Raw genomic sequence first — 26,041 nt, 5'->3', positions numbered from 1 at the left:
TACATGCAATAGGATCAAAACCCAGTGCCATTGTCCTTGGCTTCTCAATCAGCTGTACGGGAATTCTTGATTCTGATCTGGTGCAAGGCTTCAACCAGATCCCATGCCCACATCATTTTCCCTGTCTGTCTATCTTGTCTCGTAACTGTTCACACGTGCTTATAAAAAATTTTGATCATGGGCATTACTCCTTGTCTGTTATTGCTCCAAGAAGCTAAAGGTCATAGAGATGCAGCTTGTGGGGTCCAGTCACAGACTGAAACTTATTAGCTTTGTAAAGATCTCTTAAGAGCTCAGGTCTTTCATCTATATAGTATTTTTTTAAGGATTTTTTAAATGGGTACTTTTTAAAAAAGCAATTAGCAGAGTACTTGACGCGCCTTGAAAGTTCACTAGGCAATAACTGTAGCTCTTACTATTGGCATCTTACCACACCAGTTAAGTGGCAAGCATTTTAAAGAACTCCAGCTGTGTTGTTTTTGAATATGAACAGCATTCACATTGGGACCAAACAGATAACCTTAATAAACAAAAACAATCACAAGTAATGTCACACTGTAATTGCAATAGACACCAACCTGCACTGAAAACCCATGCTTGGGGTTGAAGCATTAACTCAGAGGCTAAGAAAACTGAATGTTCTAGCAAAAAGAAATGGAGGTTCAGTTCCCAACACCTATATGGCAACTTATGACAAATTTCAAGAGATCCAGCACATACATATAGGCAGACTCTCATACACATAAAATAACAAGTATTTTTAAGGTACTCTGTGCTCCCATAAGTTAATAAATATTCAATTTGTATTTATTTATTTGACTTTTTAGGTGGCTCTGTTTAATATGTGTTTTGTAGTGCTGGAGTTGAACACAGAGCCTTGCATGTGCCCGGCAAACAATCTACCACTGGGCTTCATTCTCAAATGTTATTTATTTAATGATTGATACGGGCTTTTACTACAATTTTCAAACTGCCTTGAACTTGTGATCCTCCTGCCTCAGACTTTGAGCAACTCAAATCACAGGCCTGCACCACAAGGCCTGACTACAAAAGTCCTATTTGAATGGAAGGAGAGGATTAGACAAGCTTATGAGATTCTTATACTACAGGAAAGGAATCACAAGCCTTCATTAAATTATCAAAAATTTGTATTTCTTAAAAGACAATAAGTCCTTTTACAGCACTATCCAAAAACATTAAAACCACAGAAGACCTAGTGTTGTTGGTGCACAATGAGCTGTAAAATATTTACTCAAATGATAAAGCTGGCAAGACACAATTGGATTGGTTCATACCTCATGAGTAATTGCGCAGTCCACAGGAGAGCTTCTAACAAGCAGCTCAGCAAATAGTCCTGCTCATTTTTGACAAGATAACAAAACCCTGGCAGAAAACCCAGCACAGAGATGTGTCACACCTTACTCTGAGGATAATACAACATACCTTAGGGTTGACATTGGCTACCAGGCAGGCAGGACTGTCCAGAAAGGAGGATGGACAGGGTGGATTACCAAGATCACGAGTAGTCTGAGGCTAGATAGGAAATCTGGGGTTGGGAAATAGCTAAGGGTAAAGTTCCTTACATAAAGTAGGTTCAGGATAAAGCTCCAAAAAACCAAAGGGACAGAATGAGATTTTAGATGCTGGGAGCTGGACTGCTAGAGAGAGAAAGGTCACAGCCCATGAGAATAGGCTAAAATTAAGATGAGCAGGGGCCGGGTTCAAAGTTTACAACTGTCCTAAGAAGGAGGCTTATCACCTCTCTAGAAGCAGTGACACCTAGGAGGATGTAGCAGATAAATAAGGCAGACTAATGTCCATGTCAACTCTATTCAAAGCCTCAGACAGGTTATATTCTGAGGGTTAAGAAAGGTCACATGTGCCTGACTGTACTGGCACAAACCTTTAATCCCAGAACTCAAGAGGCAGAGGTTGGCAAAACTCCAAGTTTGAGGCTGTTCTGGTCTACAGAGTGAGTTCCAGGACAGCCAAAGCTACTCAGGAAAAGCATGTTTCAAAAACCAAGACAAAGAGAGAGAGGGCTCAAAAGAGAGAGAAAGAAAGGTCATATGAATAAAGTTCTCACGAGTTCAACCTGTATGCAATCACAAGGACCAGCCATAGGTGGCAGAAAAAGAAAAAGAAAAAAGAAAAAAAAAGAAAACAAAACATTTTTCCCAGAGAGCATATAAAGGATTATTTAAACATTTAACTGAAGCAACAATGGATAATCTGAAGCAAGCTCACCCCTATCCGCTACACCTGGGAAGAGCATGAAAACACATCACAGAACAATTCCATGCCTTGAAGAAACTAAGGTCATGAGACGCTGGTTCTCTTTAGTGTCTCACAAGTACTCAGTTTCCTAGTTACCCTAGATTCCTGGATCACCTTACAACAGAGATGGTCCTCACAGCATGCCAGAGAAAGCACCTCTGAGGCTGAGCACTGGCCACACAGGAGACTTCCCAATAAGAAAACTACCTCCTCTAACACAGTTGACCTCGCAGGGTTACAGAAGTGGGGCTCTAAATGTCAACCTTTAAACAACAAATGTCTTGAACACACGCACACACACACACACACAAGAACCACACAGGAGTGTTACACAATGGAATATAGGTTTGTTAAGAGGGAGAAGCAGGAACGTGGAAGTGGGTATGGAAGAACTCCAGCAACTGCTGGAGCAGACGTGATGTCTGGTGTAGGCGGCACAGCTGAGCATTAAGGCCCCAGACACTCCTCTGAGAACAAGGCAATGAAGGTCCCTAGTTTATGGGATTTCGCATCCAGGATGTTCACTGTGTAATATAGTTCCACACCAACTTCCAAGATGGGAGCAGAGAGAGGCCAGAAATGAGAGGATGCAGAACTTAAGAAGAAGAGCTAATGTCTTTCCTGTTGCTTCTGGTCTTGCTCCCAGGGCTCTGTAACATCCCTCCATCCCAGAAACTGATGGCAGAAGCCACGAAAAAGGAGCAGCTCATTAAAAGGTATGAAGAAGGGTAGAGCTCGCTGTGGGAAAACATTAGTAAGTTGTGTGCAACTACCTGTGGCTCATGCCTCGGACCCTGTCTATCTGCCTCCCTTTCACAGGAAATCCAGTCTGTACGCATTTACTCCTCACTTCGCAAGATGTGTTTGTCTAATCTTCCACACTCCTTAAACTCGATGAGCACCAAAATTCAATCTCACTCCCAGATGGCCTCATCCTGGCCTGTGCTGTCTGCATATAAATTTTTTTGTGATGTTTTCTAGGCTGGGCTTCAGCTCCTGAATACAAGTAATGCTCACCCCCTCAGCCCCCACAGTAGCTGGGACTATTCCTTTCCTTGTCTATAAAATGCTTTCTGATCCTTTCATTCATTGACAACATCTTGTTTGGACAGACATGACTTAAGCCTCATGTCATGCTCAAACTCCCCAAGCTTTTTTCGTGAATGCTTTCTTTTCTTCTTTCTATAACGAATTTGCCCTAGCCAATATATTTGCTAAATAAACGCCCCCTCGCTCACTCTTTTTCATAGAAAACATTCCCAAAATAAAGTTTGATCTAATATAGCAATAACAAAATGGGAGAGTGAGGAGTAAATCTTATAACTCAATTATGTAGACCAGGGCTTGGTTGATGAATATTGCTTCTCTCTTTTGCCCATAGGGGTGTGATTAAAGATACTAGTGAAGACAAAATCAACTTCATTTCCTACCTGGATGAGATCGCTCAGTGCATAGGCTCAAAACCCAACATCCCACTTCTGTTCCTCACGGATCCAAGACTAGCCTGGGAAGTTTATTTTGGACCATGTTCCCCTTACCAATACCGCCTAATGGGCCCTGGGAAATGGGATGGAGCCAGAAATGCCATCATGACCCAGTGGGACAGGATCATAAAACCACTGAAAACTCGGACTCTTCCTAAGTCCCCTGAGACTGCCACTCTGTCACGTTCCTTAAAAGTTTGGGGGGCATCTCTCCTACTTGCCTCTCTTATACTTTTCTATAAATCTTCACTTTTTCTTAAATTAGTGCAAGACAAACTGCAAGGAAGAGTTTTCCCTAGCCGTGTACTATGGTACATCCCCCAGAATCCATGAGTTGCTGCCCACTGTGACATTGGAGGAAGTATCTGGGGCACCCTCATAAACAGACTGGTTCTGCTCTCAAATACTGGGTCAGTTTTCATAGGTTGTGTCATCATAGAGCAAGACTGCCTCTTGTTTTATCACATTTCTGTGCATTAATTTGCCCTTCAACCTTCTACCATGTAAGGACACAGTACAAATCTCTCACCAGAAGCTGCTACTATGACCTTGAAACCTGGGACCTCACAAATCATGAGAAAATAAAATTCGTTTATTTACCCATTTCACGTATTCTGTTGTGGTAATGGAAAGTGACCTGAGATACCTAGTTCCTGGTTGCTGAGGTTTGATATCAGTGGTTGTGAGGGATGCATCAAGTCACGACAGTTCCACCTCAAGCGTCTGTGTATGCCGCCAGTCTTTCCCATCATATCTTTCAAGTTCATTTCCGGGAGTCTCTTACCAAAATTCCAGGACTTTCTACTTGGTCTCAGTACTTTCATTTGTATATTGCTTTCTAATATAGAGTCTGCCCCTCTACCTAAGGTTGTTCTAAATTAACCTATGGTGACTATTTCTAACAAAGTCCTGCTAGAAACAAGATGGAACTCAAATTGACTTCTTTGGGAGTTCTTGTATTTATTTTTATTATGGTGGATATGTGTGTTACATAGCATGGAAGGAACATATGTGTGCCATGGCACATGTGATGTAGACAATGGAAAGCTTGGCACACTGGGTCACCTCCTTCATTTTTGTGGGTTCGAGAGATGAAATGTAGTATGCCAGGCCTTCAATGTAAGTGCCTTGACCTGCTGAGCCATCTCACCAGCCTGTGAAGTTTTAATATAGAGATCAAGCTAAAAGATGTGGGCAGTGGAGGGAAATTGTGATGCAATACCTACCCCCCCCCCCGAGACTGGCAACAATGAGTTAACTTTCCTGGAACCTAAAGAAGTAAAGGAAGAAAGCAATTACTAAAATGAAAAATGTCTCCATGGAAAGAGACATCTAACACTTGCAGTAAGTACCCTTTAGCCAGGACATAAGGGCAAAACATGATGACCCCAAAAAATCAAAACCTGAGGGAATAAAGTCTCTTTCTCTAATCAATCCCTTGGCAATATTCCCCAGTTGTTTAATCCAACAAAAATCCAGAGGGCATGTCCTCCAACTGATATTGTTTAACAGTCTCCTATGCTTATCTTGCTGTGTGTGAACTTTTCATAAATTCCCAGACACAGAGGAACACCTGTAGGGTCAAGGAGCCAACTGGAGCAGGAAAGCAACAAATCCCTGAGCACCCTGACTCTGAACCCAGAGCCAGTGAAGGAAACACACCCTGGATCTGAGGTCTGAGCCAGGGAAAGAAACACCATTTGCCCTGAACCTAGACCCAAAGAAACATGCCCTGACTCTGAAACCATTACCAAAGAAACACACTTTGTCCCGAGAATCAGAGCCAGTAAAAGAAATATGCCCTGATCCTAAGATGAGAGCCAAAGGCTAAAAGGGACCAGTGAAAGAAACACAGTTTGACTCTGAAATCAGAGCCATCTCTGCCCTTGACCAACTAAACTAACCAATCACTGAGCACAGAAAACTAATCAATCCCTCTTCATCCAAAAAAGAGAGGAGAAAGCTCTGCCCCTAAGAAGCTCTATATAAGCCTCTCTGCCTGTTCCATTGAGGGCTGTCTTTTACTCCCCACCCCTGGTAGAGGCAGGCACTCTTCTGGATTCCTCCTTCCCAAATAAATCTTTTTCTCAAAAGAGACTGGGGTCACGATCTTCATTCACCAGTGCAGAATAGAACCTAGCTTGGAGGTCCCTTAGGGAACTGAACTGAAAACTCTCATTGAGATGCTCACGATCAGAGATTGAACAAGGCTGAGCAGAGCAGAACAGAAGAACCTTGCTGAGACTCTCTTAGGAGGGCTAAGCAATGCTGAGTAGAAAAAGTAACAACCTTTCCCTGGAGCTGGAGGAGATTTCTACATTTCTGCAGGGGCTTTCTCTTTAGCAGAGTGTTAGCAACAGACATAACAATTTAGGCTGAAGAAGAAGAAGCTGAGAGCTCTGCTAGGATGTTTCCTTAGAGGAACAGAGCAGAGTTTTCGAGAAGGATGAGCCGGCTGCTTGTCATCCTGGCCACCCAGCTCACACCAGAAATAATCACACAGAAATTGTATTAATTAAACTACTGCCTGGCCCATTATATCTAGCCTCTTTTTGGCCAACTCTCACATTCTGGTCTAGCCCATTTCTACCAATCTGTGTAACACCTCGAGGTCGTGGCTTACTTGGAAAGATTCTAACCAGGGTCAGTCTCAGGCAGGAGCTTCATGGTGTCAGCCACATTGCCCTTCTTCCCAGCATTCAGTTTGGTCTACTTTGCCTATCTAAGCTGCTGCCCTATCAAAAGGCCAAGGCAGTTTCTTTATTCAACCAATGAAAGCAACACAAATACAGAAGGACACCTACACCAGAGTTTAGCTGAGGAGGCTCTCTAGAAGAGTGAGATTGCTATATCCTATGGGACAGCACACACACACACACACACACACACACACACACACACTGCACCCAGTTTCGGGTAGTCTGGCTTCCTGGCAAGTCAGGACAATTTTCCCTCCAGGACTGAGCTATCCCATTGAGGCTCCAGCCTCCAGAACTGTCTTATTTTGGCTCTTCCCCTCCAGAGCTGTCCTACTGTGGCTCTAAGTATAAGCTGACTTCCTGATAAGTCAGAATATCTTTGCAGCTCCAGAGCTGAAGCACTCACACTCCCCTACCTCACTCCTGCACAATGACCACAGCTCACATACTATTCTGTTCTGTTCTTGTTCTTTTCTTGCTGTGGTGCCATAGTTTCATTTCTGTCCCTATGATAAAAGACCCTGTCAGAAAGCAATTTAGGGGAGGATTCACTCACAGTTCCACATTACAATGTATAGCAAAAAAGTTAAGGGCATACAAAAGGACATGTTCTCAACTATGTTTATAGCAGCATTGCTTGTCATAGCCAGAACCTGGAAACAGCCGAAATGCCCTTCGACTGAAGAATGGATAAGGAAAATGTGGTACATTTACACAATGGAGTACTACACAGCAGAAAAAAATAACATCCTGAACTTTGCAGGAAAATGGATGGAGCTAGAAAGCATCGTTTTGATGAGGTAACTCAGACCCAGAAAGACAATTATCACATGTACTCACTCATAGGTGGTTTTTAAACATAAAGCAAAGGAAAACCGCCCACAAATCACAATCTCAGAGAACCTAGACAACAATGAGGACCCTAAGAGACACATAGATCTAAGCTACATGGGTAGTAGAAAAAGACAAGATATCCTGAGTAAATTGGGAGCATGGGGACCTTGGGAATCTGCTGAAGAAGAGGGTAGAGGCAGGGACAAGAGCAGAGAAAAATATAGAGTTCAATAAAAAACTAAAAAAAAGAAAAGTTAAGCGAAGGCATGCACATAGGTCAATTTCCCATTGAAATTCTATTTCAAGATGATTTTAAGTTCCGTAAAGATGACAATTATAAGTACTTATCACATGTAAAACCACATGTCGCTTGGCTTGGGGAAGTTTGTGGGTTTTGTGGGGCTTGATGTTGGGGAGTAATTTTGTTTTGGTTTTGTTAAGACAGGGTCTCACTGTAGTGGCTTTGGCTGGCCTGAAACTCACAGTGTAGCATGGGCTTGCCTTGAACTCACACAGCAGTGTGTTTTAAAAAGTATGACACCGAGCCCAGCTACCACTTGGCATTTTATATCTCATAATAAAGGATAGCTTCTTCTGAAATATCATTTTTTTATTCCAAGCATTACTTCATACAAAGCATTTCTAAATAAGTATTTCATTATTTGAGAAATAAACAGGGACTTCATTGGCTGACATTTTCATCCATCTTCGTTCTTCTGCCAACACCAATGCCTCACCTCAAATTAACTAAGCTTTGTAAACAAGCAAGGACAAGATACCAATGTTTATTCTCTAAATAATGGATAATCCATGGGGCAGTTAGCAGAACTGTAACTGCTCAGTCCAAAGTGAGACAGGTATACTGCTTACAGGGAATAACCAGGAGCAACCTGAGCTAACCAGAGCTAATGAGAATTGTACCTGCATTTCCATCCCAGCTCCATCATGAGCCTGGCACCTTGGCCTCATTACTCAGCCTCAGTGTCATCGTCCAGAAAATGGTGGCACTGTCAACCGGTACTTGTTTGAGACACACGAAATGTGTGATTCCCAGTAAATTAACTGCTGATTGTGGCAGAATGATTTTCTGTTCTCTTCATGAATATACTAGAAAACTACCATTCATTCACTGTTGCTTTTTCCCTGTTGTATAACCAGAAGGTGTAGCTATTTCTTCCCAGTAATTCACCATTGCAAAGCTTTCCAGCTAGGATTGCTCTTCTTCCCCTGGTCCCCATCACCACCACCTACAAGCACCCTCTGACATGCAACAGCAAGTGAACATTAACAAAGAAGAATTTGTTTTCAAGTATTCAAGTGGCCCTTCTTTTGCAGCTGGTTAATGTGTCTCAGTTCTTACTGACAACTCCCCAGTACAAGGAGCAGCTTCAAACCCTGCTAAAAATGACCAACCACAGATAAAGGTCTTTATCTATGCAATTGCTAAGTCTTTGCAAGTCCCAGAGGAAGGGAGAAGTGCAGAGATGTCTTTATTAGCTCATTGTAACTTAGATATATCATATCCTGGCTTTTTCTCTATGTATAAATTTTCAAAGAAGAAGTCAAAGAGTCAGAGAAGTAATAATTTTTCATGGTTTAGGCAGCATGTAGGGGAGAACTCAGGGATCTGTGACCCAATAGCCCAGGCTATCTCACTGGCTGCCTTGAACAGCAATACCTTTGCCTTCAGTCACCTCCGTTTACCTGTGACTAAAGCCCCCACCTGAACACCTTGGCACTGCCTCTTCCAGGGAGTTGTCCCTGCTTAATCACTCCTCCTTGATAATGCTACACTTTGACCAGATCTCTAAATGTTGTGGATATCACATGTCATGACTTCAAACTCAAAATACAGATAGTACCAGGAAACGGCCATCATACTGAATCCATTTTTAAATGATAATCATAATCTCATAGCAATCCAAATACAGATGCTTAGGAAGCCAGGATAAAAACACAATCAATAACAGTCAGGGCAATATGTCTCCACTAGAGGCAACTGTCCTACCACACCAGACCCTGAATGCTCCAACAAAGCTGAAACATGAGAAAAAGACTTTAAAACCAACTGTATAAAGATGATAGAGTTCCTTAAAGATGAAATAAATAAATTCTTTAAAGAAAGTCAAGAAAACACAGTTAAAGGAAATGCATAAACTGTTCAAGATCTGAAAATGAAAGTCAAATCAGTAAAGAAAGTATAAACTTATGGAATTCTGAAAATGAACATTATAAGAATTATAACAGGAGTTTCAGAGCAAGCTTCAGCAAAAGAATGCAAAGGATGGAAGAATCTGAGGTATTGGAGAAACGATGAGAGAAATGGATACATCCGTCAAAGAAAATGTTAAATTTTAGAATTCCTGATACAAAACATACAGGAAATCTGGGACACTGTGAAAAGATCAAACCTAAGAATAATAGGAAAAGAAGAAGAAGAAGAAGAAAAAGAAGAAGAAGAAGAAGAAGAAGAAGAAGAAGAAGAAGAAGAAGAAGAAGAAGAAGAAGAAGAAGAAGAAGAAGAAACCAAGGTTAAAGGTCTAGAAAAAAATTTCAACAATATCATAGAAGAAAAATTTTCTAAATTAAAGGAGATGGCTATAAAGGTATAATACACATACAGAAAATCAGTGGACCAGAAAAAATAAAGTCCTCTCTCCACATACTAATCAAAAAACTAAACATATAGAACAAAGAAAGATTATTTGAGGCTTTAAGGGGAAAAGGTCAAATATCATATAAAGGTAGGCCTATTAAAATCACACCTGACTTCTCAGTGGAGACTCTAAAAGCCAAAACAACCTGACCAGATGTGCCACAGACTCTAAAAGATCACAGATGCCAGCCCAGACTACTATAGCTAGCAAAACTTTCAATCGCATTTCCTAGATCATCTCTTTTTGATCTGCACTCACTATTCCAATGCTTTCCTCTCCTACATCTCCTACACAATCCCGGTTCTCTTTTAGTCCTCAGGTTTACTTTTGTATCAGGACATTGTCTGACCTGATGCCCAATAAGACCACATCCAAAACAGCCTCCAGGTATTCCTGTAGCTTGCATTGTCCCTGGGGCTAGGTCTCCCTGCTGGCATAAGACACTATTAATTGTCTTTTTCCTGTAAGGCAGCAGTTAGGCCATTGCTTGTGAATATGATTGGCCAATATCGGAGCAAATTTGGATATAATCTGCAACATTACCCTGTTTCTTAAAAGGTCTTTTAGCTGCCTTGCATACAGCATTGGCATTCTCAAATGCTAACTGTTTAACTATTATCTGTCATGCTTCTGAGTCTTCAATCAACTTATTAGATGCCTGTGTTAGTCTGGAAACAAAGTCATGAAATAACTCATCTGGTCCCTGTCTTATACTAGACAACACCTCAGTCTGTTCTTTGGACGATAGAAGCTTACTCAAGCCTTCTTGGCCATGTATTTGTCTGGACATATGCTACTATATCATATTATAACTGCTGATTTGTTTCTGTATAAGGTCCTTTGCCTGACAGCATCTCATATGAAATAGGAATCTGCTGAGTCCTGTTTCTCTCAGCTGTGGCCTGACATTGTTCTGTAAATTCAGTTTTCCACTATAGATAATCTCCTCCTGACAGGCAAGCCTTGGCTATTCCGCTTCCAATCCGCTGGTAGCAGAGCTTCCTCAGGTCTATTTTCCACCAGTGTCTGGGTAAAGGATGTCATGGCACCATATTGCACACAAGCAGTTTTTAATTCTTTGAATAACTTAAATGATATGGGAGTATGTATTCTAAGCAGATTTCCTTGTGCATCTCTCTGCTCCAATACTGGGAACAATTGAAATCCCTGCATCTCTTCTCCTTTGCTAGCGGATTCTCTGATACAAGCTTGTAGAGGAGATTCACTGCTATCCTTATGCCTCTGCTTCCCTTTTGGTGTATTCTGAACTGAGGGTAGATGTAAATCTGCTATTACTCTTGGAAGAGTATTGGTCTGCTGACAGGAGTCCTATGTCTGCATAGTTCCTAATCTGTGTGATAGCGAGGTTACCAACCTTCTCAAGCCTTTTAATTCTTTCTGAACCCTGTCCTTGTGTCTCTGCCTCTCAGCACTGCTGTTTGCTAGTGAGAGAGATGAAGACTCCCTTTCAAGGCCTGAGTCATTAGTCTCTGACCTGTTGTAACTGCTCTGTTCTGAAAGAGTATCCAGCAACTCCTCAGGTGGCATGGATGGAACTATATCCTGCTAGTCAGGATTTACGTCCAACCTTTCCTGTATTAGCATCCAGAAATAAGACGTATCTTCAGGGATGCTTTCGGGTCCATAATTACAATAAGGTTGTTGAATTCTCATTCTCACTTCTTTTCATACTGCTACATCTAAGGTCCTGCGCTGGGAAAATGGAGGGCATATCTCCTCTATGAATTCTAAATATTCTTGTATCTGACGCTGCTGTACTCTCTCTCTCCTTTGTCTTTTAATAGATTTTTAATCGACTGCATAGTCATTTGATTGCTTTCTCCTTGTCCCATATTTTTATATTTACAAATTTTACTCCCGATATTACTGTCCAGCTTTATTATCTGAGCACTCACTACTCACGTATCCACGTGTGGTGAGGTTTTTTTTTTCTCTCACGTGTTTCTCACAGTCTCCTCCATACTCTGGTCCTTTTCCCAGCATTTCAGAGTTTAGCGGTCAGTCCTCATGGTCTCCTCCGTACTTCTGGTCCTTTCTCCGGCATTTCTCAGGGTTCAGTGGTCAGCCCCATGTTGGACTCCACTATTTCGGGGTCTGAAGACCCAACATAAAACGACTTTTCCCTAATTGGACCAGTGTGGGGGCGCGGGAAAATAGAGACACAGTTCAGACAGCAATATTGGAAGGGAGTCTCAGGCTTCATTCTTTCCTGAACATCCCCCACGTTTATTATTCAAACACCTTTTATTCCCCCAGGAAAACCAAGATGGAAACTTATTAGTATGATCTTTCCTCAGGACACAGGAGTACCATCACACCTGCAACCTAGTCACCAGCGTGGAATCCACACCTCTTCCCAGGTGATCTACACAATAACAAAGAGAAGGAGCAGTCCAACCTGAGCCATTTGTTAGGTGGCTACAGGTGTCTGGCAGGGGAGCAGCTGCCCTTGGAAACTAAGCATGGCCAGAGAACCTGGCTACATATATCTCATATGAAATATGGGCCTACACAGGGACAGAGTCTCCAAACCCACCTAACGGTGCAACAGCAAGCATGAGCAGAGGGTAAAGGAGAGCCTCGGCGACAGGGTCACAGGACACCTGAGCTCAGCAGCACACCCACGCTGGCTCCTGAGCCAGACGTGCAGCTGGAGGCACACTTTGCCTCTCAGGGTGGTGCAGATATCAGAATGAGGAATGCACACACTAGGTTCCTTTTGCTGGGCCCATGGGCATAATACACGCATGCTCCCCTGGTTTCACAAGGCAAATCCCCCTGTGATAAGTGGTGCTTGCTCACAAAAACCACAGAGGGGTTTACAGCTAGATCCTGCTGCTAAAACACCAGGAACGGGGGCGGGTAATTATAATCTCAGCTCTAGGGACGTTCACACACAAGAATAGCAAATTTGAAAGGTTAAAAAGACAGAGCACATAAAGAAACCCTGTCTCAAACATGAGAAAAAAAAATGAGTCTAGAGCCTTGAGGTATTGGGCTGTTGCTCCCAAAGGACAGCATTTAAACAGAGCAGACCACTGGGCTTCCCAGTCGGGTCTTATCTGTCCATCTTTATTCATGTTGCCTTCCTGACTCCTTCAGTTGTTTGCATATCTGACTTCTGGTTCAGAAAATGATCAATGAGCCATGGCGGAGAACATCCTTCAGTGACAAACCTAGATAGGACACCATCATTCTGGTGACTTCCAAGCACTGAGAGGAAGAACAAATGCCTAGAAAGTATTTTATTTTTTCTTTCTTTCTTTTTGGTTCGTGTCCTGGAACTAGCTCTTGTAGACCAGGCTGGCCTCAAACTCACAGAGATCCACCTGCCTCTGCCTCCTGAGTGCTGGGATTAAAGGCATGCACCACCACCGCCCGGCTAGAAAGTATTTTATGTCCTCAGTTTTTACCAGCCCCCTCTGCTGATCCAATCTGAAGTACGCACCCACTCAGGAACCTTGAAAGTCAAGACCACAAATCTTGAGTTAGAAAACACCAAGCATCAGGCAGCAGTGGCCATGAATTAATCCCTGCACTCTAGAGGCAGAGACAGGCAGATCTCTTTGAGTTTGAGGCCAGCCTGGTCTACAGAGTGAGTTCCAGGACAGCCAGGGCTGTTACATACAGAAGGCCTATCTCAAGAAAGAAAGAAAAGAAAAGACAGAGAGAAATAAAGAACACCAAGCGTAGAAGAATGTGGTGGCCTAGATTATTTTATCCTTTTTATTTTATTTCTTTCCTTTTATTTTCATAGCTCCTATGCTGGTTTAAGAGGAGAATCAAATAGCCACTGCTAATTTTCCCAAGCTCTAGTCAATGAACCCATACCATCCACATATGGGCAATAGTACTAAGTGTTCCTAGTTATCAAACTAAAAATGAAGCCATTGTGTTGGGAGGAGAGGGAAGTTGTCAGGAAGTAGTGGGTGGATATGATCATATTTCATTGAATACATATAAAAATTCTCCAAAAATAAAAATATATAATTAAGACAGAGAATAAAGGCAGGGTGTTGCTGAGAAGGATGAGAGTTTGGCGCCCTCTAAAGGCAGTAATGATAACAGTATGGTCTTTCAGTGCCTTGGAATTTTAGCTCTTGTGCTGAGGAGGGTGTGGGAAAGGGGCGGGACTCCGTTCTTTCCAATCTGAAAGTTGCTCTCTTAGCTGTCACTCAGACCTCCACGGAGATTGCGGAAGTGTAAAGTTTCTCTTAACACAACTCCCTGTTGTCAACAGCACGATAGAAGAAGCAACAGGCTTTTGTGTTGAAATAAGAAGAGTTCAATCAAAGTCAGCACTCTTTTCTCTTCTTAAGACAAGGCTCCGAGATAGAAGTTCTTCCTTGTGTCATAAAACAAACACCACCTTTGACTTCCCACTTTTGGCTTTAAATCCTAGAATCTGCTCTATGCTTGCAAGGTAAGTGTCCTGGGTTGTTTTGCCTTCAAGAGGAAATTTTTCCAAAAACTGTTTGTGCAGATGCTGAAGGGAGAGTGTGTTTTTGCAGGAGTGTGTTTTGCTCCTGGAGGCTGTTGACTGAGGCTAGCACAATAGAGTCAAGGAGACAGAAAGTAGAGCAAAGTTGGAGGAGGCCATCCAACAGGAAGGCTCCATGTCAGTCACAGCCATGGGTCCTTCAGTGATCCCACTCTATTCATTTTGATCTCGGGATGATACAGCAGTGAACGACCCTAGGAAACCTAAATAGAAAAAACCCAGGCAAGCACAGTGGCAGTAAATTGGCTTAGCTCATCATCAAATGGCGATTCCCTAGAGGCCCTAGTCGATTCTGCCATCTGCTGTCACGTATGTTTTCCCACATCTGAGAACTGTTTGCTGGTCGGGCAGGTATGAGGTGGGGTTTTGCTGTTGTACAAAGGTCCAAGTTCAGAAACTCAGGTCTCCCAGCCAGAGAGTAATACAAGTATTGCTCATGTTCTAGTGTTTTTAGAATTGACAGAGATGGCACATTTTCTTAGCCCTTCAAGATAGAATTCATAATTGATTGTTGGCTCTGGATTTTCCTTGGCTGTTTGTTGAGTTTTTGCTTTGTTTGAGGTTTGTGTTGCTTCTTTCTTTCTTTCTTCCTTCCTTCCTTCCTTTTTTCCTTCCTTTCTTCCTTTTTCCTTCCTTCCTTTCTTGTGGATTTTTTATTTTATGAGTAATTTTGTCTCAGACATGATACTTCCAAACAAGATAGAAAGAGAAAACTACTTTAACTGTATCTTTTCAAGAATTTTGGGCAAGGTTACATACATGCTTAGAGGTACAAACCGAAGCAGAACTCAGATCTCTCCATCTCCAACTCCCTTATGATCTTCCCTTACTGATACAAATACATTTTCAAATGGCTACCACTATCAGAAGATCACAGTACTCAAATACTACTATTGAAGTGTACAGATGTGTCTCTATGATCAGATAATAATCAGCACTAGAAAGACTGGTGCTGTGGTCCAGTTTTATCCCATGGTCCACTCCAGACTGGGCAAAAGACATTGTGTCAGGATTTTTACCAGGGCCAGCTGCTCAACAGGACCTACCACATGTGCCGTCTGTATGTCTGCCTCTCTCCTTCATGCCACGGCCTGGTTCGCTGCTTTCATTGTCTCTAAGACTTTATTTCTCAGATCTAATCTCTGAGGCTCTCTCACCTAGATTTCCACTCTTAGCTCAGTCCCTTAAGTCCCTGCACTGAAATGTCCCCAGGGCACAGCAGTGGCCAGATTCCTTTGCTGTAGTCTATTCTACTCGCATACTTTCCACTTTACCAATTTAATCAACAACCACTTCTCTTGTGTCTTTGAAAGACAGAGCAGAGCAGAGATCTGACCACTTCAGACCTTCTCTTAGTGGCCGAGCACTTCAAGTGTTCTTCTTGGTGAAGGCCGTTTTGTTCCTGGTGGGAAGCAATCCAGGTGTTCTTCTCAACTCAAGAGAATCCACAGGTATGTTTGCATATTTCCAGAAGCTACCTCTCCGAGCTTTTCCGAGAAAGATAGGAAGGAATGAGCAGCAAGTAAATATTTTGTGATGGATCCTTTTATCTAAATAATATGATATTGTTTACACAGTCCATTAGCATAGGTATTTTTCTTATTTTACCAGCAGTCTATCAGAGAGTGTTTTGGTTGTTGTTGTTGTTGTTGTTGTTGTTATTGGGAGGTGAGTGCAATAACTTTCCAGCAGCTGCTATTGTCACTGTTCTATGGCTGTGAACAACATGACCAAGGCAACTCTTTTTTTTTTTTAAATTTAGTTTTTCAAGACAGAATTTTTCTATGTAGCTCTGGCTGTCCTGGAACTTACTCTGTAGACTGGCTGGCCTTGAACTCACAGAGATCTGCCGACCTCTGCCTCCCTGAGTGCTGGAATTAAAGGCATGTACCACTGCCACCCGGCCAAGGAAACTCTTCTGAGAGAAAGCATTTAATTGAGGGCTTGCTTACACTTTCAGAGTTTTAGTCCATTATTATTAAGGCAGGGAGCATGGCAGCATACAGGCAGTGGATGAGAACTACACCCTGATCCAAAAGAAGCGAGAGAGAGACACCCTGGGCTTGGCATGAGCTTTTGAAACCTCAAAGCCCACCCCAGTGGCATGCTTCCTCTAACAATGCCACTGCTCCTAATCCTTCTAATCTTTTCAAATAGTGCCACTCCCTGGTGACTGAACATTCATTTATATGAGCCTATGGGTACATTCTTCTTCAATAGCTGAGTTTAAACTTTGTTTTGCTTCTTCTAAGGTCCGTTCTCTTTTCACCGTAACTCACTTTGAACTAAAAGACCCCCAAATGAACTTGGTAGAAATGGAAGAGGTGGAGTTTTGAAATGCAATGAGCCATGTATGGAGATACCAAACCTCACAGAGAGTTGAACACCAGTATGTTTGGAACAGGAAGCCCTGAGAAATCCCTCCAACCTGAACAGATCCTCAGTGACAGGATGCAGGACACCTCGAGCCCTCAGCTCAGCAGCATGCCCACTCTGGCGCAAGCACCAGAAGCTCACCTGTGGGTAGACTGCCTCACAGAGCAGTGCAGTTATCAATAGCACTGGGTTTCTTTTGCTGGACCCGTGGGCACCATACACTCGTGTGCTCCTGGTCCCACAAGGCAAATTCCACCACAATGAGTGCATGTATTAACTTACTGAACATAGCTCCGTTCTTCAAACTTCATATTTGAAAGCTGGAAAAGGGTACCTCAGGCTTGGTATCATTAATGTGATCAAACAGGTTTTCATGTACTTCTTGACTAACACTATGCTTTTCTTGTATAAACTGTCCACCATCTCAATTTGCTCAATTGGTATTTTGCCTTATTTTTTTTTCCTTTTATTTAAAATAGATTCTTTCCTCATACAAATTTCCTTTTTTGTTGTTAATTTATAAGCTTATTTTACATAGCAAGCATAAAAGTATCTTGTGTATTTCAAAATATTTTCTTTAAATTAATTAGCTTTATTTTAGTTTTAGAAGCATGTTTATTTTATTATTTTGTATAGATGAGCATTTTTTCTAACAGTTATGTATGTGAAATGTGTGAGGCACGTTCCCGACGAAGGCAGAAGAGTACATTAGATCTTCTAGGACTGGAGTTAAAGACAGTAGTGAGGCATCTGTGGCTGCTGGGAAGTGAACCGAGGTCCCTGGAAGAATCAGTATTCTTAACCACTGAGTCATCTCTCTAGGAGAATATTTGGAAAAGCAACATGAGAGTAAAAGGTTCTATTAATACTGAGAGGCTATAGGAGTCCCACTAGGTAAAATGTACTAACTACACTCGGTAATAAAAATAAAAGTGGATTTAATTGAGCACTTGCTAGTAACACATGGACTATTGAACCCTTCCAACAAATACCAGTCATTTAACCTTCACAAAAACTCTAGTGATTTTCACCATCACCCCCATTCTCTTGACGCGAAAAGCAAGGTGCACAGAAGAGTGATGGCAAGTCCAAGGTCACACAACTAAATAGAGGTAAGACCACTTTTTAAATCAAAATGGCCCAATTCCAGAACCTGTAATGTTTAATCAAACTATGATTCCACTTTCACCCCCAGAGTAAATAGGAGTATTTCTCACACTACATAGGTTGAGTCCTCTGTCAAGCTTTCTCTTCTGACTCTACCATACAAAGCTTTCCTTGACCTTCACACAGAACATAACCATGGTCAAGAAAGTCGCAGTAATCGGAGCTGGTGTGAGTGGCCTGTCCTCTATCAAATGTTGCTTAGACGAAGACCTGGAACCCACCTGCTTTGAAAGAAGTGATGACTTCGGGGGACTGTGGAAGTTTGCTGTGCGTAGTTCCCATCCTCCTAGACCAGTAATCATGACCCAGTCACACGCAGCTTCTGTTCACTTGGTGATCAAAACAGGAGGAGCTCACTGAATGATGCTAAATATGTGTGTGGTTCCATGATAAACCCTGTGTGGGATGTTGTCTGAGATGTAAGGAACCTTAGAAATTGGCAAGGCATAGTCAAGGACCTGGAAAAAGAGTCGAATCTGTTATCATTATAATATCATTATAGTTTGTGATGGTATCTGGACTTGTACTTTCTAAAGGTTGCAGGGTGCCACATCCTGCAAGCTGGACCGTCTTGGTGAAGAAGGAGAGGATTACACACTTGTGAGGATGAAGTTGGAGTAAAGTAGTAGTGCCCCAACTCCTAGACACTGTTCAGATCTTATGTGGGGATCATTCATTCAGAATGTATTTATCATGTTGCTCTGCCAGGGTACAATGATGCACAAAACAGGCAAGGACCCTCACCACCCTCCACATACTCAAGAAAGAGAACAGACACAGTAAAGAGGTTCTTGTAATGCAACAAAAGAGGCTCTAAGATTCAGATCACCAGTGCTGTGGGCACCACAATTAATTACCTTTTGCAAACCCTGAGTTCCAGAAGGCCTCTAGGAGAAAGGGAGAGGGAATGAAGAACTTGAGAGGGAAATAGAGTTGACCTCAGACATATGAAGTTCATTGATGCCTAGAAGGTAGATGTTTTTTGTTGTTTTGTTTTTGAGTGATAGAAATCAAGACCAGAGAATGGGCTAAGGAATACAAAAGGAAGCAGAGATTGCCAGTGTATGCTGAATCTTTTCTGATATTTGAGATGAGAGGGAGGGAGGGAGGAAAGGCTAATGAGGGGGTTGGGTTTTGTTCCTAAAATTAGAATGTTTGATATTTTTAATGGCAATGAAAATAATACAGTCTGCAAATATGAACAAAGTGTAATGAGGGAAACTGTGAAGCAGTTCCCTAGAGAAAGGCAAGGAGAGACATGTCCAGCATGAGTGGAAGAAATCACTATGACAGGTGAAGAAGAAGCTACCAGCCAAGACTGACAATCAGTGGAATCATTTAAGGACCATTTTGTACTGTCATCAGCTTCTTTGTTTGTGATGGGGAAAAGATATTGCACTTACTCATTCCAGTCCCAATAAGGATGCCTTACCATGACAGCATGGGCACCTAATTCTCAGTTTTCTAGAACTCTTTAAAATTATAAATAAATGCTAATTGTTCTAAACACCTTTCATCTGGGCGACCATGAAGCACCAAGGCAACTGAGGTTCTCTTTCAATGTGTTCCTTCTTTCCTGCATGCTAAGTTTACCTCCACTACAGGAAACTTCCAAGGACGGAATGACCAGAGTCTACAAGTCACTGGTGACAAATGTCTGCAAGGAAATGTCATCTTACAGTGATTTCCCATACCAAGAAGATTACCCCAATTTCATGGAGCACAAGAAATTCTGGGAGTATCTCAGGGAATTTGCCGAGCACTTTGACCTCCTGAAATATATCCAGTTTAAGGTAAGATGGCTTGGGTTATGGAAAGTTCATGAATGGAAGCTGGCCTAGGCAGTAACCTAATGAAACTGAGATGACCAAATAAACTTTTCTCTTATTTTTCTCTTGATAGGAATAAGATAGGTAATTTCCTCTCTGTTCCTTACTCAGATCATTAAAATACTGAATTTCCTGATTCCTCCTCTAAATGTCAAACTCTATCTTAGGGTTTCTATTGCTGTGAAGAGACACCATGACCATGGCAACTCTTTCAAAGGAAAACATTCCATTGGGACTAGCTTATAGTTTCAGAGGATATGTCCATTATCATCCACAGTGGACCATGGGGGGACATGGTGGTGTGCGGGCAGACATGGTGATGGACATGGAGATGAGAGGTCTACATTTTGATCTACAGACCACAGGAGACTATGTGCTATACTGGGCAGAGCGTGAGCATAAAGTTCACCTCCACAATGACACACTTCCTCCAACAAAGCCCCATTTACTCCACCAAGACCACACCTCCTAATAGTGCCACTCCCTATGGGCCAAGCATTCAAACACAAGTAGGTGGGCCATTCCTTTTCAAACTACCACAGTTGCATTTAGAATAAAACTTAGAATGTTTTCCTGAGAACTCACCAAGGCCAACTGGCCTGGGTCTGAAAAAGCCTGGTATAAAACCGGACTCGCTGAACATAGCGGACAATGAGGACTACTGAGAACTCAAGAACAATGGCAATGGGTTTTTGATCCTACTGCAACGTACTGACTTTGTGGGAGCCTAGGCATTTTGGATGCTCACCTTACTAGACCTGGATGGAGGTGGGTGGTCCTTGAACTTCCCACAGGGTAGGGAACCCTGATTGCTCTTTGAGCTGATGAGGGAGGGGGACTTGATTGGGGGAGGGAGAGGGAAATGGGAGGTGGTGGCGGGGAAGAGACAGAAATCTTTAATAAATAAATAAATAATAAAAAAGAATGTTTTCCTGAGAATAAAGTAATGATTCTATTTAAGAAACCCAGTGGGAAGAAGTGACTACAACCCTCAACACAGAAAGTATGGTGGAGGAGTTTGCTTTCCTGGCTTTCCACAACACATCAGCAATTATGACTCATTTCCTTCTCACCAATAAAAAGTCCTGTTTTATCCTTTCAATGTCTAAATTGTAATCCACTTAGGAGCACCTTTGAGAGCGTATACACAGTACTTAATTTATCTAAGAATGAGATAACTGATACTCACAACCCTTGTTTATATCATAAGTTACTCTACTTAATATAGTAGATGAGTTGATATACCAGTCACAGTGTGAAAGTCAAAGACAGTGTTTGTCTTTTGCTTATAGACTACTGTGCGCAGTGTAACACAACGCCCAGACTTCTCTGAAACCGGCCAGTGGGATGTTGTCACAGAGACAGATGGCAAACAACACAGCGCTGTATTTGATGCTGTAATGGTTTGTACTGGGCAATTCCTGAGCCCCCGTTTACCTCTGGAGTCCTTCCCTGGTGAGTCAGTTCTACCTAAGACCATCAATACTCTTTTGGGTTCTTTTAGAGGAAAAATGGCTTGCTCATAATTGAAAATACTTCAGCAGGCTTATAGACAATGTCATATTTATTTATATTTACTTAGAAATTACAGGCACAAAAATATTTTGAGTGGTAAAATGTCCTATTTTGTGTATAGTTTTACTATTTATATACTAATATAAACACTGTGATTGAAGCCTTATCATACATGTCCGCTTCAATAACAGCAATCAACTAAAACATAAAATATCAGATCTGTCATTTTTAAGAAACTTTAATTTGGAGAGGTCATTTGAATCAGGGCTTGTCTATGATTCAAAACCTTGAAGTAAGAGAGTGCAGAAGCTGGACAGGTAGCTTTTAAAAAAGCAAACCAGAAATCAATTTAAATGAATAAATTCGCTCTTTAAAATTGCCTACTATACCTCTCAGATCAGGGCGTTTAAAATCTCCTTTGAAAACAGTTGGGCACATTCTTTGTAACATTTTTATGATTGGTAAACCTTTGTCTTTGAGGTCCTAATCAGTTATCTAGAAAGCTGACAGCTACTCAAATTCAGATGTGATTAATAAAAGTTAGGGAAGTGAGGATTACTAAAATGTAATAAAACTGCTCCTAGTCTGTGTTTTCTTACTGACCCTGGAGGAGATTAGTAAGTCAAGTTTTCTTTTCTTCTGTTGTTTTTATATGTGCTTGTGATCACAGTATTTGTAGTGTGGCGTACACACATGTGTACAGGTGCCTGTGTGCAGATGCACAAAGGTGAAAGGAAGATGTTGGGTCTTCTGCTCTATAACTCTCCACCTTATTCCTTTGAGATAGCTTCTCTCGTTGGCCCTTCTGCTAGGCTGATAACCAGCAAACCCCAGAAAGCATCCTGTCATCACCTCCAACAGCATCTGGGTTCCAGGCATGAATAAGGTCACACCCAGCTTTCTACATGGAATCTACTAGAATCCAAACTCAGGTCGCCATGGTTACATAACAAGCACTCTTACTCATTGAGCCATCTCTTGAAAATATTATTTTAACAATTAATCACAAATAAATGGAATATTTTATTCAAAACATATGGATAACAATCGAGTGAGAATTCACCTATAATTTCTCAAAAAGCAATATTCTAAATGCTATCTGGGTTTGAACTCAGGGATTGAACTCAGATGGACATCAGGTTTGATGGTTTATCCCCTAACCCACTCTACCCTCCAATGACACCTAATCAATGTTTTTATGTGTTTCCTCTTTGAATAAATTTATTCCAGGCTATTTGTTGTAGCTATTATAGATGGAATTATTTTAATTATCTTTATGTCAGATCTATTTCCATTGATATACAACAATAATACTGATTTTTACATATTGGTTTAGTATTCTATACTTTTGCTTAATTAATGAGTCTTACAGGAGTTTGAGGGGAATCTATGGCATTTTCTGTATATAAAATCATCTATGCCAATAATGAAAACATCCTTCTTTCCGAACTGAATGCTCTTCTCCCTTCTCTTCCTTTATCGCTCTAGCTAGGAATTCCACTAGCACACTAAAAAGTAATAATCACAGGCACCTGTGCTCTGCCCAGACATAAGGGATGCCTTCAACCTTGTCCCCATTTGATATGATGGGCTTATTTTGCATAACCTTTATTATATTCGTGTATATTCACAGTATCCACACCACGGTGTCCATACAAAGCCAGAGGACAATCTGTAAAAGTCTATTCTCTTCTTCCACCATTTGGTTGCTGGAAATCAAACTCAGGTTGTCAGGCTTAACAACAAGTGCCTTTACCCATCTTAAGTCATCTCTCCAGTAGTTATCACTATTTTTTAACAGGTTGTAAAAGATCTGTATTTGGGTTCACCAAATTCCCAAAAGACTTGTTCTTCACATGTCTTCTTCCTTGAGTAGTAATACAAGCAACGTGTGTCTGTCTCGGGGATTTCCCTATCATTGTGTACTACAGAATTATAGCTGAAATATTTCAGGTAATTTCATCCTTCCTTGCCTCAGGGATCCATAAGTTTAAAGGACAGATCCTACACAGCCAAGAGTACAAGATTCCGGATGCCTTTCAGGACAAGCGCATCGTGGTGGTTGGTCTTGGGAACTCTGGAGCAGACATCGCAGTGGAGCTCAGTAGAATAGCAGCCCAGGTACACTATTTCTAAATCAGTGTCTATGCCCTTATCAGCATGAACAGTGACTCAGAGAAGTTATTAAGACCTTAAACACCTTTCCGATTGGTAAATTATGCTGGCCTGAGGGAAATGAGGAAAAGACCCAAAGCCACTCTTGGTCTGCCATGTCAGGAGACACACATTACAGAAGCTGACTGTGTTCAAAGGGCTGCAGAAAAACCAAGTGGATGAAATAGGATCTCACTATGCAACCTCACCAAACCTTAATTAATTTCTGGCTTCAGAATCCCAAAGTCTGGGATTACAGGCAACCAAAACCTATTCATCTTTATTTTACATGAACCTTCTGTAATTCTATCAAAACTCCATGTTAGAAACCAGTGGTAAGGTTTTTTGTCAAACGTTTTTGTGTTAAGGTTTCTATTGCTGTGAAGAGACACCATGACTACAGCAACTCTTCTTAAAAAATATTTTAAATGTATTTATTATATGTTTAATGCATACACAAACTAGAAATGTTGATTCTATTTTCTTTTTTTATTCATTTTACATATCAACCACAGTTCCCCCCTCACACCTACTTCTACTTACCTTCCCACCTCCACCCCCAATTCACCCCACTTCCACTCCTCCCAAAGGGTAAGGCCTCCAATGGGCAGTTAACAAAGCCTGACACATTAAGTTGTGACAGTACTAAGACCCTTCCGCCTACATCAAGGCTGAGCAAGGCATCCCACCATAAAGAATGGGCTCCAAAAAGCCAGCTCATGCACCAGGGATATATGCTGGTCCTAGGAGCAGGGACCCCTCAAACAGACCAAGCTACACAGCTGCCTCCCACATAAGGAGGCCTAGTTCAGCCCCATGCAGGCACCACATTTGTCGTTCTAGTGTTCCTGAGTTCCCATGAGCTTGGTTTAGCAGTCTCTGCAGATTTTCCCGTCATGATATTGACACCCTTGCTCATATTATCCCTCCTTCCTTTCTTCTACTGGACTCCCAGAGCTTGGCCTGGTGCTTGGGTATGGGTCTTTGCATCTGCTTCCGTCAGTTACTGGATGAAGGCTCTATGGTGACTGTTAGGGTAGTCACCTATCTGATTATAAGGGAGGTATTGTAGGAAGAGCAGTAGGGTGTGCCATGTTGGGCCCCACTCTGTAGTAGGAGGACGCGGGCCTGCTTTTCATCCTGGTTGCCCGGCTCCCTCCCAGCTAGCTTATATCCAAAATAACCACACAGAAATTGTATTAATTAAATTAATGCCTGGCCCATTAGTTCTATCCTCATATTGGCTAACTCTCACATCTCGATTCAACCCATTTCTAATAATCTGTATGTCACCACGAGGTCGTGGCTTACTGGGAAAGATTCAGCATGCCTGACTCTGGTGACTCCATGGTGGCTCTCTCTGACTCTCCCTTCCTCCCAGCATCCAGTTCTATCTTCCACAACTATCTAAGTTTCTGCCCTATCAAAAGGCCAAGGCAGTCTCTTTATTCAACCAATGAAAGCAACACATCCTACACCATTTCCCCTTTTCTCTTTAAACAAAAAGGAAGGAAGGCTTTAACTTTAACATAGTATAATTATATATAGCAGGTATCAAGTAAGAATTACAGTTACAATATTTAGATCTATTTTATCTTTTATCATAACAAAGGAAAACTATAACTATCTATCAATTCTTCAACTCCATCAAAGACTCCAGGAGGATACAATATTACCTAAGTAAACAAGAAATAAGCAACTTCCAAAACTCTAGAAATGACAGAGATATCTAACTACCTGGACAGTCACCCAAAGTTCTTTTGTACCATTGGAGCATTCATCTTCAGCCTACAGGCCCATAGTATCCAGAAGACTTTTTCATGAAGCAGGAAATTTTAAAGACAATTCAGTCATTTTCTTCTGTATCCTGCAGAATGTCTCTCAGACTCTTTCATGAATCAGGAACCCCGAGGGATCATCTTACCTTTAGGCAAGTTTAGCAGTCCTCTCTCTGAAGTCTCTTTATGTCCAGTTTATGCAACAGACCAGGCAAGAGCAGTTTCTTGCCCAAATGGCTAACCAACTCCATAAGGAGCCTCTTCAAGGCCCATCTTCTTCTCAAAGCAGCTTGGTGCTGCCAGGAGCAAATATGTCTTGTTGTCATGAAAAGCCCTAAGATATTAATGCATTTTAAAAGCCATATTCTGTAGTCTTTGAAAGATATGAAGAATACCTATCTGAAATATATCTGTGCACATCTAGAAAAATCTAACTAACATGACTACAAGCTTGACTATTATCAATGATTATCTATTAACAACTTATATTTCCTAATTATTCATTACATTTTTAAATGAACTACACAATCACAATACCTTAATCAAGATCAGAAATACATAAACATATAACAAAATTGACCTTAAATTCATTATAAACCAAGATTCATACCAATGTGAATTAATTACATCTATATCATCTCCCTTTTTAAATGCACGCCTTTAATCCCAGCACTCGGGAGGCAGAGAAAGGCGGATCTCTGTGAGTTCGAGACCAGCCTGGTCTACAGAGCTAGTTCCAGGACAGGCTC

At 41.6% G+C, this 26,041-nt stretch overlaps 2 protein-coding genes across 6 annotated transcripts in view; both read left to right on the top strand.

Annotated features, from left to right (window-relative positions):
- The window catches only part of LOC101991584 (dimethylaniline monooxygenase [N-oxide-forming] 4-like), a 13,735-nt gene extending 9,377 nt beyond the window's left edge, over window positions 1-4,358 (top strand). The window contains 2 exon segments of the mRNA XM_013352549.1: window positions 2,924-2,993; window positions 3,659-4,358. Coding sequence (XP_013208003.1) covers window positions 2,924-2,993; window positions 3,659-4,094 — 506 coding nt within the window. The 3' untranslated portion in view covers window positions 4,095-4,358.
- The window catches only part of LOC101991873 (dimethylaniline monooxygenase [N-oxide-forming] 4-like), a 56,778-nt gene that overhangs the window by 20,063 nt on the left and 10,674 nt on the right, over window positions 1-26,041 (top strand). The window contains exons 1-7 of one of the 5 annotated variants that reach the window (XM_005363974.3): window positions 14,130-14,395; window positions 15,787-15,924; window positions 17,910-17,961; window positions 18,076-18,283; window positions 19,621-19,809; window positions 21,138-21,300; window positions 23,339-23,481. In XM_005363974.3, the coding sequence (XP_005364031.1) occupies window positions 18,152-18,283; window positions 19,621-19,809; window positions 21,138-21,300; window positions 23,339-23,481 (627 nt within the window). In that variant the 5' untranslated portion in view covers window positions 14,130-14,395; window positions 15,787-15,924; window positions 17,910-17,961; window positions 18,076-18,151. Of the gene's footprint in view, window positions 1-14,129; window positions 14,396-15,786; window positions 15,925-17,909; window positions 17,962-18,075; window positions 18,284-19,620; window positions 19,810-21,137; window positions 21,301-23,338; window positions 23,482-26,041 lie in introns of those variants that run through there. The other 4 variants (XM_005363972.3, XM_005363971.3, XM_013352547.2 and 1 more) reach the window with 4 other exon arrangements.

The sequence above is a fragment of the Microtus ochrogaster genome, assembly GCF_000317375.1.
Source record: "Microtus ochrogaster isolate Prairie Vole_2 chromosome 6 unlocalized genomic scaffold, MicOch1.0 chr6_random_2, whole genome shotgun sequence".
Lineage (NCBI taxonomy): Eukaryota > Metazoa > Chordata > Mammalia > Rodentia > Cricetidae > Microtus > Microtus ochrogaster.
The sequence above is the reverse complement of the archived record's forward strand: the minus strand, read 5'-3'. Positions and strand labels throughout refer to the sequence as shown.